At 44.4% G+C, this 13,084-nt stretch overlaps 2 protein-coding genes across 4 annotated transcripts in view; one reads left to right on the top strand and one right to left on the bottom strand.

The window, feature by feature from the left end:
• YIPF2 (Yip1 domain family member 2) overlaps nt 1–13,084 on the bottom strand; it is a 365,318-nt gene that overhangs the window by 316,453 nt on the left and 35,781 nt on the right. The gene's annotated exons all lie outside the window — the stretch shown is intronic.
• Nucleotides 1–13,084, top strand: part of CARM1 (coactivator associated arginine methyltransferase 1) — a 121,400-nt gene that overhangs the window by 87,940 nt on the left and 20,376 nt on the right. For all 3 annotated transcript variants that reach the window (XM_070741857.1, XM_070741855.1, XM_070741856.1), the window contains 2 exons: nt 12,142–12,232; nt 12,695–12,776. In XM_070741857.1, the coding sequence (XP_070597958.1) occupies nt 12,142–12,232; nt 12,695–12,776 (173 nt within the window). The remainder of the gene's footprint in view (nt 1–12,141; nt 12,233–12,694; nt 12,777–13,084) is intronic.

The following is a 13,084-nucleotide window of genomic DNA, read 5'->3' as shown; positions in this document are numbered from 1 at the left end:
TATGATTGCCACAATTTGTGATAAAATTGTGGGCTTAATTACAGTCTTACGTTGATAAAAATTATCTATATTGTTCTTGCTATAACTTTCCTAACTACCCTCTTTTTGATGTCCTGAGTAATTAATTGTAATCTTACCATCCATCTCGATTTGGTGATTTAAGGTGTCAATTTGGAATTTAATTTCGCTGTTCACTATGTTGAGCCTTCTTGTTTCTTGTTCCCACTTTAATTTTGTCTTTGTTGCTTCTAACTTCTTTTTCTACATGGCAATATTGATAACTAGATGACCCAAAGGCTTTAATCTAGCCATATCATAAACTCTTCCCCAGCTCTTCCTCAGTAGCATGTTGAGTGCCATCTGACCTGAAAAGATCAATCCTCCAACATTATATCCTCAATCCTGTTATATTTTCTGTCCATGTGGGGTTTTTAGTAGAGGTATAGGAGTGGTTTAGCATTGCCTTCTCCCATGCAATATGAATGGATACTTTTACTGTTGTCACTAAAATGCTTCCAGCATTTTTCAGTATTGTTTCTGCCCAAAGTAGATGTCTACTTGCTAGGCAGCTACAATTACTGTAATGCTTTGGGTGACCCTAATGGGAATGGGAATATAATGGGAATACAGTGGAACCTCGACATACGAGCAGCTCTACTTACGAGCTACTCGAGATAAGAGCTGGGAGGGGAGCGACATTTTTGTTCGCCTCCCGAGCTCACATTCGGGATACGAGCGCCAAGGAGCTGTCTCGGCTTCAGGAGACAGCTCCTTGGCGCTCGTATCCCGCGTGTTTTAAAAGGTTGCAGCCGGCCTGGGGTGCTTGGGGGGGGGTGCTGGCAAGCCCCCCAGGCCGGCTGCAACCTTTTAAAACACGCGCACCACTTTGCAGCTGTCTCCTGAAGCCGGAACGCTAACTTCCGCGTTCGGTTTCAGAAGACAGCTGCAAAGTGGCGCGCGTGTTTTAAAACGTCAGAGCCGGCCTGGGGGGGTCGGGGGCTTCCCCCCAACCCCCCCAGGCCGGCTCTGACGTTTTAAAACACGCGCGCCGCTTCGCAGCTGTCTTCTGAAACCGAACGCGGAAGTTAGCGTTCCGGCTTCAGAAGACAGCTGCGAAGTGGCGCGCGTGTTTTAAAACGTCAGAGCCGGCCTAGGGGGCTCGGGGGGAAGCCCCCGACCCCCCCAGGCCGGCTCTGACGTTTTAAAACACGTGCGCCGCTTCGCAGCTGTCTTCTGAAACCGAACGCGGAAGTTAGCGTTCCGGCTTCAGAAGACAGCTGCGAAGTGGCGCGCGTGTTTTAAAACGTCAGAGCCGGCCTAGGGGGCTCGGGGGGAAGCCCCCGACCCCCCCAGGCCGGCTCTGACGTTTTAAAACACGTGCGCCGCTTCGCAGCTGTCTTCTGAAACCGAACGCGGAAGTTAGCGTTCCGGCTTCAGAAGACAGCTGCGAAGTGGCGCGCGTGTTTTAAAACGTCAGAGCTGGCCTAGGGGGCTCGGGGGGAAGCCCCCGACCCCCCCAGGCCGGCTCTCACGTTTTAAAACACGTGCGCCGCTTCGCAGCTGTCTTCTGAAACCGAACGCGGAAGTTAGCGTTCCGGCTTCAGAAGACAGCTGCGAAGTGGCGCGCGTGTTTTAAAACGTCAGAGCCGGCCTAGGGGGCTCGGGGGGAAGCCCCCAACCCCCCCAGGCCGGCTCTGACGTTTTAAAACACGCGCGCCGCTTCGCAGCTGTCTCTGAACGCTAACTTCCGCGGTTTTTTTTGTTGTTGCACGGATTAATTGACTTTACATTGTTTCCTATGGGAAACAATGTTTCGTCATACGAGCGTTCTGACTTACGAGCCTCCTTCCGGAACCAATTAGTTTCGTAAGTCGGGGTTCTACTGTATATAGATTTGGCATAAACTTTTGACATCCCTCCCAGAAACATGCAAATACCCCTGGCCACAGTGAGACAGCATGGCAAGATTTGGGGGAGAGGAAGCTAGTTTTTATCAAAGTAGCTGTTAGAACCTGCCCCATCCTGATTCTATCCTGTTTCTACTTCATTAATAGAAATTTATCCTGTTCTATTAAATGAGTCTCCTGTATAGATAAGCACTGTCTTCAATTAGTGATTTTAAATATGCTAGGTTTATGGAGATTTTTTTAGATTCTTGCAGTTAGTTATTAAGAACTTCATCCACAAATTTTATTTTGGCCCACATCACTATTCTCCCAATACCAGTATCCTTCTCCTATTTTAAAAAATGTCCAAAAATGTAATGAACATTCCCTTATATTTGAATGATCTTGGTTTACTTTCAGGTTGATCAACACTCAATTGCTAGAATTGGCTATTACAGTTATTATATCAAACTGTAGCACCATATTTTTTTAATTAATAAGATTAACAAAGTATTGGTACTGGTGATTCTTGGTATGGTGCTTTTGCTTATGCATATCCACATATCTTATTCTATACTGTACATATAATTTTTGAAAATGAAGAACAATGGAGTAATGGGAAGAAACATCAATCTTTCATGAAAGATGACCATGGGAATGGCCAGGGCCCAGGCTATGAAATAGCCAGGGCTTCAGGATCAGTATTGAACCACTGGTTTGATAAAACTTCAGTCTCCTTCTGTGAGGTGTTCCTATTGATATGTTGTGACTGTCTTTCAAGTACTTTGGTCAGGATGCAAAGAGAATTTGGGGTTCTAAGCATAGATATACCAGAGGTTTCAAACCTCTTCAGATGGATTATTCAGACACCATTAAAGCATTTTGATGGTGGGCCATTTCATGGATAGAATTCTCTTGGTAAGTTGTGAACATTTTCAGTAGGTAGAATAGCCCATTCTCCGATGTACTGCCTTGAGAATCCAAAGTGTGGATATTGTTCCGCCTTCTTCCTTTGAAGACTGAATCTATTGAGCTTTCTGCCACGCCTTTCCTGGTTACTTCCCAGTTTTGATTCAGTCTTGCATCCAGGAGAGACATATTTTTTGTATTGAGCTTCACACGTATTTTAAATTATTGTTTATTTTGGATTCTCAGAGTAGAGAGAGAATTGTCACGATACCTAAGCAACCCAATTTCACTTTCCAAGCTTGCCGATTTAAGCAGCTGAGAAGACTGAAAGACTGGAGCTTGGGAAGCAGCGCTTCCAGAGCGCCTGGAATTTCTAACAAAAGTTGGTTCTTCAATTTCTAATGAAAGAATCAGAGGTAAAGGGAAAAGCAGCTGGGAGCCGGGAGCAGCTCGAATTGTTAAGAGCGCTGTGGGACTTCAGAGGCTGGGGGGAAGCCCACAACACAGCTGATTGGTGCAGAAAGCCTTTCAGAAGAGCCGTAACCACGCAACTTGGATTTTAAAAGACAGATGTTTCCCATTCATAATGGGGGACCTTGGAGAGAGAGAACAGCTGATGACCTAGCTTGACTGGGAACCCCTGCAACATAATTAGCAGGCTAACCAGTTTAACTGGCACCGCTATAAAGCGGACATTGGATCTACAGACAATCCTAAAAAAAAGTGAGTGCTGATGAGTCGACTTACCAGCAACCACTATGTCTAAGTGGCTAAAGTGTAAAGACCTCCAGACCACTGCCATTTTCGGCTTCTTCACAGAAGGGTTTAAGTTGGTGTGCTTCTTCAAAAGACATTCTGGTGTCCCATCCCCAGCAAGGATCTGGAAAATCACCAGCACATCAAAGGATAGTTAATGCTGCTGCAGGAGATGGCCATGAGGCTCCCATAAGTGGGGAAAAGAGGGGGCATGCAAGGCATTCCCAGATAGAACAGGGAAGCCTTGTAGCTTTTCCCCAAGATAGTGGAAAATCAACAACAAAGAGAAGGATCTCTAAAACAGAGGAACGAGATGCCCTCAGGAGGGAAAGGTCTTTGGAGAAAGAGATTGCAAAGGCAAGAAAGCAGGAAGACTGTAGAGTACTAGCACAGTCTGCTACTAGATAAAGTTGAAAAATGTGGGTTAGACAGCAGTACCACTGGATGGATTCAAAACTGGCTAACCAACCACACTCAACATGTAGTGCTCAACAGAACTGCATCTACATGAAGGGAAGTATCCAAGACTTTGTTTTAGGCCCAGTACTCTTCAATATCTTCATCAGTGACTTGGATGAAGGGATAGATGGGGAATTTTGCTCAACTCAAATTTGCAGATGACCCCAAACTGGCAGGAATAGCCAACTCTCCAGAAAATAGGCTCAAGATACAGAAGGATCTTGACAGACTTGAACATTGGGCACTAACAAACAAAATGAAATTCAGTGGTGAAAAAAGTAAGGTTCTACATTTAGGCAATAAAACCAAAATGAACAGGTACAGTATATATTGTACTTTGCTCAACAGTAGTAACTGTGAGAGGGATCTTAGAATCCTAGTGGGCAACCATTTAAATATGAGCCAACAGTGTGCAGCAGCTGCCAAAATAGCCAACACAGTTCTAGGCTGCATTAACAGAGAGATAGAATCAAGATCATGTACAGTATTAATAGCACTATATAATGCCTTGGTATGGCCACACTTAGAATTCTACATTCAGTTTTGTTCATCACGATGTAAAAAGGATGTTGAAACTCTAGAAAGAGTGCAACAAAGATAATTAGGGCAGTGTTTCCCAACCTTTTTTGAGCCGCGGCACATTATTCACATTTACAAAATCCTGGGGAACATTGAGGGGGGGGGCTAAAAAAAGTTTGGACAAAAAATATCTCTTCCTCCCTTTCGCTCTATTTCTCTCTCTCCCTTCCTTCCTCTTTCTTTCCCCCTCTCTCTCCATCTCTCTGTTTCTCCCTTCCTTCCTCTCTTTTTTGCCCTCCTTCTCTCTCCCTTCTTCCCTCTATGTCTTTCCCTCACCTTCCTTCCCCCCTCTTTCTCTCTCTCTCTTGCTGTCTTTCTCTTTCTCCCCCCTCTCTCTCCCTCTCTTTCTCTTGCTATCTCTTTCTCTCTCTCTCTCTTTTGCTTTCTCTCTTTCTCTCCCCCTCTCTCTCCCTCTCTCTTTCCCTCTCTCCCTCTCTTGCTACCTCTTTCTCTCCTCCCCCCCTCTCCCTCTCTCTTTCTCTTTCTCTCCCCCCTCTCTCCCTCTCTTGCTATCCCCCCTCTCCCTCTCTCTTTCTCTCTCCCTCTCTTGCTATCTCTTTCTCTCCCCTCTCTCTCCATCTCTTGCTATCTCTTTCTCTCCCCCTCTCTCGCTCTCTCTCCCTCTCTTGCTATCTCTTTCTCTTTCCCCTCCCTCTCTCTCTCTCTCCCTCTCTTGCTATCTCTTTCTCTCCCCCTCCCCCCTCTCTCTTTCTCTCCCCCTCTTTCTCTCCCTCTCTTGCTATCTCTTTCTCTCTCTTTCTCTTTCTCTCCCCCCTTTCTCCCTCTCTCTTTCTCTCCCTCTCTTGCTATCTCTTTCTCTCTCTTTCTCTCCCCCTCTCTCCCTCTCTCTTTCTCTCTCTCCCTCTCTTACTATCTTTTTCTCTCCCCCCCTCTCCCTCTCTCTTTCTCTCTCTCCCTTTCTTGCTATCTCTTTCGCTCCCCCTCCCTCTCTCTTTCCCTCTCTTCCTATCTTTCTCTTCCTCTCTCCCACTCTCTTTCTCTCAGCAGCTGCATTGGGCAGTAGTCGTGGGACGGTGCCAGGGTGATCAGCTGTGAGGCGGAGCTTTGGAACGGAGGCACCGGCGCCGGCGGCTAGACGTGTTGCTAGACGCCGTACATGCTGGCGTTGCGCTGGGCATGGACGTGGGGCTGGAGCCTCCGTCCCGGCCCAGCCAGCAGGCAAGTGCCAGCCACGCAATTCCAGCATGTCTAGCCACCGCCGGTCAGTGCCTCCGTTCCGGAGCTCCGCCTCACAGCTGACCACCCTGGCGCTGCCCCACGGCTACTTGCCACTGCCACCGCCATCACCCTCCCACTGCGCACCGCCCTCCCGCTGCTGCCGCCGCCCTCCCACCAGGCCCCAAAGCTCACCTGCTGCCTTCGCCAGGGAAGCTCCAGCCGGGCGGGGCGCTGCAGCTGCCGGGAAACTTGGAAGGCGCAAAGAAGGAAGCTCAGTTTTCAGTCTCACAACTTTTTGCTCTTCGCAAAAAGTTGCGAGACCAGAAGCTGAGCTTCTTTATTTGCGGCACACCTGACCATGTCTAGCGGCACACCAGTGTGCCGCAGCACACCGGATGGGAAACACTGCATTAGGGGACCGAAGGCTAAAACCTGAAGAACGGTTGCAGGAACTGTGGGTATATCTAGTTTAATGAAAAGGATTGGTGGACACATGATAGCAGTGTCCAAGGGAATCAGGTTTTTCTCCAGAGCACCTGAGGGTAGGACAAGAAGCAATGGGTAGAAACTAATCAAAGAGAGAAGCAACTTAGAACTAATGAGTAAATTCCTGACAGTTAGAACAATTGATCAGTGAAAGTGCTTGCCTCCAAAAGTTGTGAATGCTCCAACATTGTAAGTTTTTAAGAAGATGTTGGATAACCATTTGTCTGAAGTAGTGTAGGGTTTCCTGCCTGAGCAAGGGGTTGGTCTAGAAGACCTCCAAGGTCCCTTTCAACTTGTTGATGATGATGGTAATAAATTAGTAATAATAATAATTAATAATAATAATAATGCTACAGAGCCTTACCATCCAATCTGTCCTCGGCATCCAGGGTGTTCACCAAAATCCTAGCAGCACTCTTGGCCCACATCAGAGCACTACTGATATGAGTCCAATGTTACCTGGACAACATTCTAATCCAGGCCTCCTCACCCAATGCCACACCATCAAACAGCCAGCTGCCGAGATTTTACTCCAGGTTCGCAACACCTGGGGCAGAGAGAGTCAACATACTCCAAACTCTGTGGCCAAAAGGATTCTTTACACCCCTCTTCCAGTGATCCCGAGAATAATCAGGAAGGTGTTAGAGGAGAAGGGGGAAGTATTACTAATAGCTCCCCATTGGACGAGGAGGCCATGATTTGCAGACTTGGCCAGTCTGGCAGTAGTCAGACCATGGAGGATAACACAGGAAAGGATATCCCTCAGGCAGGGGGCACTGCTGCATCTAGAGCCACAGTGTCTAAAACTAACTGTTTGGCATTTGAGCTGAAAGCCCTGACATGACAGTCCAGGTTTCCCAGAAGCCTTCGACTGATAGGATATACGAGTTGATTTGGAAGACCTTTTGCAGCTGATACTCCAAGGATGACATCAACCCACCTCAGCAACAGTGGTTTTTTCCAAACCACTTATTGTCCCCAAACACCATATGTAAGCAGGTAGCAGCGCTAGCATCAGTTTTGTCGTGGGGACCTACAAGCCCTCGCACATCATCCTATGGTATGCAGCTTCATTAAGGGGGCAACCAATTTAAGGCTGCCAGTGGTAGACACGTATCCCACTTGGGACATATCCAAGGTTCTGCAGGCAGTCACCTTGAGCCCATTTGAACCGAGAGACTAGCCTGCAATACCTCACATGCGAGATGATTTTTGTAGTAGAATCAGCAGCTCTGTGTATTTTCCATACAGACAGATTAATATAGTGGTACCTCTACTTACGAACGTAATTCGTTCTGTGACCAGGTTCTTAAGTAGAAAAGTTTGTAAGAAGAAGCATTTTTTCCCAAATTTTCCCAAAGCAAATAATGTGTGTGATTGGGGAAACCACAGGGAGGGTGAAGGCCCTGTTTCCTCCCAGGAGATTCCTAGAGAGATCCCATGGAGGCTTCTCCCCACCTTTTCTGGCCCTGTTTCCTCCCAGGAGATTCCTAGAGAGGCCCCACAGAGGCTTCTCCCCACCTTTTCCGGCCCTGTTTCCTCCCAGGTGATTCCTAGAGAGGCCCCACAGAGACTTCTCCCTGTTTTTTCCGGTTACAGTTTTGGAGGCTCAGGTTTGTAAGTGGAAGATGTTTCTTGAGAAGAGGCAAAAAAATCTTTTTGGGGGTATAAATTTTTTATTGTTTTTCAGACCTTACAGAGATTTCAATTTACATACCTCAAATTAAAATATAATGCAATACAATATCAAATGCCAAATTCTTAGTCAAATTAATCAAATTTTTCTAATTATTTATCCAATTATTTCTGGTATACAGTAGTACCTCTAGATACGAGTTTAATTCGTTCCAGAAGGGAGCTTGTATGTCGAACAACTCGTACGTCGAACAACTCGTATCTGAAACAAATGGCTTTAGACTTTGTTTTTCCCCTCCGAGATAACCAGAAGCAAGGATTCTTGCGCCACCTAGTGGACACTCGGCTGGTATCCCGAATTTGAGCTCGGGTCTCGAAAAGAAATTTCTCTCCCCTTGTGGCTCGTATCTTGGAATACTCGCATGTGGAGCAGCTCGTATCTAGAGGTACTACTGTATATCATTCATCCTGTGCTACATCCTTTCCAGGTGCTATCATCCGGATTTTAGATAATGTTCTTCACTTTCATTTATATTTAAAGTGCTATAGCTATCTAAATTTCTCTTGGCTATTTGCTATTTTTCTTAACTATGCCCTCGTGCTTCAGTCCCTTTCTAGCGTTTTTAGAAAACACATTCCTACTTTCATTAAGAAAAAAACCTCATTTTAGCATAACTGCCCTTAACAATAGAAAATATCCAAATTTACCTCTCTTTAAAAGCCCAGGAAGGAAAGAATTTTTTTAAAAAAATGAATAAAAGGAAAGAAAAAAGAAGAGCAGAAAAGAAAAAGAAAAGGAAAACCACTATTCATATCGTATCTTAATCTATACATAGTAGAAAGGGTTGTTATTAGAAACTTTAAAATACATTTCCTACTCAATTCATTTATTTCACTTATTTTATTATATCAGTATATCATTTCTACTTTAACCAATCAAAATAAATATACATCCATTATTTTATGCGAAAAGTATCTTCCATTAAAAAGGACCAAAGTATTAATATTCTTCTCTAATCTAGACATTCTCCACTGTCATTCTTAGTGTGATGAACTTCCCTAATCGGTAAGACCTGCTGCCAATCCCAGCGTAATAATCTTCCCTAATCTGTGTGTCACTGTCACATCAGTGCAATAATTTTTCCCATTCTAATTATTTTCACTGCAAAATGCAGTGCGATAATCTTCCCTAATCTATATATTTCCCTAATCTATATATTATCCCTAATTCTAAATATCTTCCACCATCGAACTCAGTGATAATCTTCCTTAATCTATTAATTTTATCTCTTTGTTGTTTCAACTGTCTTTCCTTATAATGCCTAACAAAATTAGTGCCAGTTACTATCCCATATTAATCCTATACCTATTACTATAACTCTCCTCCCCTTTCTTTTCCCCCTTCCTTCCACTTTGTTTATCACCATAAATCAAATAAGCAATTTATAATTCAATCAATAAGAATAATAAAAAAAGAAAAGAGAAAAAGAGGCAAAAAAAATCTTGAACACCCAGTTCTTATCTAGAAAAGTTCATAAGTAGACCATTCTTAGTTAGAGGTACCACTGTACTGTGATCGGATCCTACATTTTTACCCAGGATTAATTCTTGTTTCCACAGGAAATCATATTGCTGGACTTCTATCCAAACCCAAAACATGAGTTAGAAAGGAAGTTGCACACCTTGGATGTAAGGAGGGTACTTCGCATTTACAGTGATCCCTCACCACTTCGCGGTTCACTGCTCATGGCTTCAGTGCATCGCGAGTTTCTGTGAGGCATGTGCGCACGGTCGGGCTTGCCGTATCTGCCAGGATTCTAAGGCTGCCTGGAGGCCGGGAGGCAGTGGCAGAGCCAAGGGGGAAGCGGAAGGCTCACCGTCCTCTGCCTTGGTGTGTCAGAATGAAGCAGGGAGGCAGGGGGAAGGCCTTGATGGTTGCGATTCTAGGGCTGCCCAGAGGTCAGGAGGCTGTGGCAACCAAGGGGGAAGCGGAAGGCTCACCGTCTTCTGCCTTGGCAGCTTTGGATGGGACAAGGGGAAGCAAGGCGGGCATCTCCTTTCTTCCCCTACGGATCCCTGAGCGCTTTCAAGGAGGCGGCGATTCTTTAAGATTTCAAAAAAGCCTAATGTCCTGACTTCGCATTTTTTCGTTTATAGCGGTTGGTCCTGGAACGTAACCCCTGCAATAAACGAGGGATCACTGTACATAAAGAGAACAGCTTCTGCTCTAGGTAGTAAGGTCAATGCAATGACAGTGGGATGATGGACTCGGACATGAATCACCAAGGCATACAAAATACAGGCTTTATCGTTGCCCAGACAAGTGATCGCACATTTTACCAGAAGCACTGCCTGGGCGACACAGGCTTCTGTAGATCAGCAGATCACCACCCCCATTCATCAGACACTATAAACGATGCATTCACCTCAGCTGAGGCAGCCTTCAGCAGATGGGTCCTCCAGAAGATTTATACAGACAGGAGACTCGAGATAAGAACATGGGCCACTCTTAGGACATGCCAGCTTCATTTATTTATTTTATTTATTCATTCATTCATTTATTTATTTATTTATTCATTCATTCATTTATTTATTGGATTTGTATGCCGCCCCTCTCCGGAGACTCGGGGCGGCTAACAGCAACAATAAAACAGTGTACAATAGTAATCTAATACTAAAAACGATTAAAAACCCATTAATATAAAAACCAAACATACATACATACATACCACGCATAGAATTGTAAAGGCCTAGGGGGAAAGAGGATCTCAATTCCCCCATGCCTGACGGCAGAGGTGGGTTTTAAGTAGCTTACAAAAGGCATTGGTGCAGAAGGATACCATTGTCGATGGTATCGAAAGCTGCTGAGAGGTCAAGAAGCACCAGGACAGAGGACAAGCCCCTGTCCTGGGCCCGCCAGAGATCATCCATCAACGCAACCAAAGCAGTTTCTGTGCTGTAGCCGGACCTGAATCCAGACTGCTGAGGACCTAGATAATCGGCTTCTTCCAAGGACCGCTGGAGTTGAAGTGCCACCACCTTCTAGGTTGGAGACTAGACGGTAATTATTGAGCACGGCTGGGTCCAGGGAAGGCTTCTGGAGGAGGGGGCGCACAAGTGCCTCCTTATAAGGAGCCAGAAAGGACCCCCTCCCCAAGGAGGCGTTGACAATCTTCTGGACCCAGCTCCGTGTCACCTCTCGACTGGCCGAAACCAACCAAGAGGGACACGAATTCAGTAGACAGGTGGTGGAACTCACAGCTCCAATGGCCTTGTCCACTTCATCAGGTGTCACCAAGTCAAACTCCTCCCAGACAGATGGACAAAGACGTTTAGCCCCAGTCACCTCGACTGACTCGTTGTCAGTCGACTCTGTTTTACAATTGGAGTCAAGGTCCGTTCGAATCCGAGCAATTTTATCAGCGAAAAACATGTTAAAATCCTCGGCACTACTCTGCAAGGGCTCCCCAACTCCCCCTTGGTTAAGAAGGGAGCGGGTTACCCTAAACAGCGGCCAGGCGGGATTCCGCTGATGCAATCAAGCTTTGGTATGTCCCACACTTTGAATTCTCAAGGTAGTACATCAGAGAAAGAATGTTGGTCTTGTCTTGATACGCTTCTTCTTGATGTACTGTTGGAGAATCCAATCCCACCCCGTCGATTGTCTAGTCCAGAGTACAGGAGTGAACAGCAAGGTCAGATAAAAGTCAAGTCATCCACTACATCTTCATCAAACTGGGAAGTAACCAGGAGAGGCATGGCAGAAAGCTCATCGGATTCAGTCTTCACAGGAAGAAGGCCGAGCAATAATCCTAACTTTGGATTCTCTGGCAATACATCGAGAAGAAGCGTATCTGGAAAAATCAACACTCTTTTAATGTTGAAATGCTTTAATTTGAAATGCTTTTCCATGCCGGTACTTTTGTACCATTAATAGTTTAAGGTAGCCTTTATTTGGTAAATTCAATTATATGCTAATTTTTAGATCCTTGGAATTTGACAGCCAGTATGTTAAACAAAAACAAAACAAAAATGAGGTGGGTCAAAATTTTGATTTGATTAGTTAACATGCTTTTATTTAGTTTTGTTTATCAGTCTTTACAATTGACCTCCTGTTTTGTTTGGTTTAAAAAAAATATTTGATTAAACTTTAGAGATTTTATTAAAATTGAAAACAAGATAAAATGATTCTTTTCTATTCAAAAAAATTAAATGAAACTATAAATATATGTTATCTTCTGCTCCATTTTAGGAAATATGTTTCCAACTATTGGCGATGTCCATCTAGCCCCATTTACAGATGAACAGCTATACATGGAACAATTCACAAAAGCTAACTTTTGGTGCGTCTTTTCTCTTCTTTAATCCAGTTTTTGCTACTGTAGTTTATCCCACAGAAAATGGGAACTGTACTTGTACTTCAGCCTTCCCCACTTGATCACCCCAAATGTATAAGATTTGACGTGTATGAAGAGGAGTTATGGAATTTGTTGCCAAAATGTTCAACTACATGAGGAATCTCTGGTTTCATCATCATCATCATCATTATTATTATTATTATTATTATTATTATTATTATTATTATTATTATTAATTAGATTTGTATGCCGCCCCTCTCCGGAGACTCGGAGTGGCATTTGAACTTAGCACTGCCTGTTCTGCCTACTCTAGTTAATGAGCAGGCAGGTTCCTCCAGGTGTTTCTTTTCAAATCTTTCCTCTTGGATTTCATCTCTTTAATATTTAATATTTTATTTAATATTTTTCATCATGTTGGTTGATAAGATACAATTTTTTATATTGCAGGTATCAGCCATCTTTTCATGGAGTAGATTTATCAGCACTCCGAGGTGCAGCAGTAGATGAATATTTTAGACAGCCTGTTGTGGTAAGTTGTATTGTTCCTATAGCACTTTGGAGGTTTGCAATAGTTGAAATAATAATAATAATTATTATTATTTATTAGATTTGTATGCCGCTTCTCTCCGAAGACTCGGAGCGGCTCACAACAATTAAACACAGTACAAATCCAATTATAAAAAACAGTTTAAAAACCCTTAATATAAAAACAATCATACATCCCAAACATACCATGCATTAAACGGAATGGCCCAGGGGAAGCAGTTCCCCCATGCCTGACGGCAGAGGTGGGTTTTAAGGAGTTTGAGAAAGGCAAGGAGGGTGGGGGCAATCCTA

Source organism: Erythrolamprus reginae, chromosome 2 (assembly GCF_031021105.1).
Source record: "Erythrolamprus reginae isolate rEryReg1 chromosome 2, rEryReg1.hap1, whole genome shotgun sequence".
In the NCBI taxonomy this organism is placed as follows: Eukaryota; Metazoa; Chordata; class Lepidosauria; order Squamata; family Dipsadidae; genus Erythrolamprus; species Erythrolamprus reginae.
Note: the sequence above shows the minus strand (reverse complement) of the source record. Positions and strands in the feature narration are given on the sequence as shown.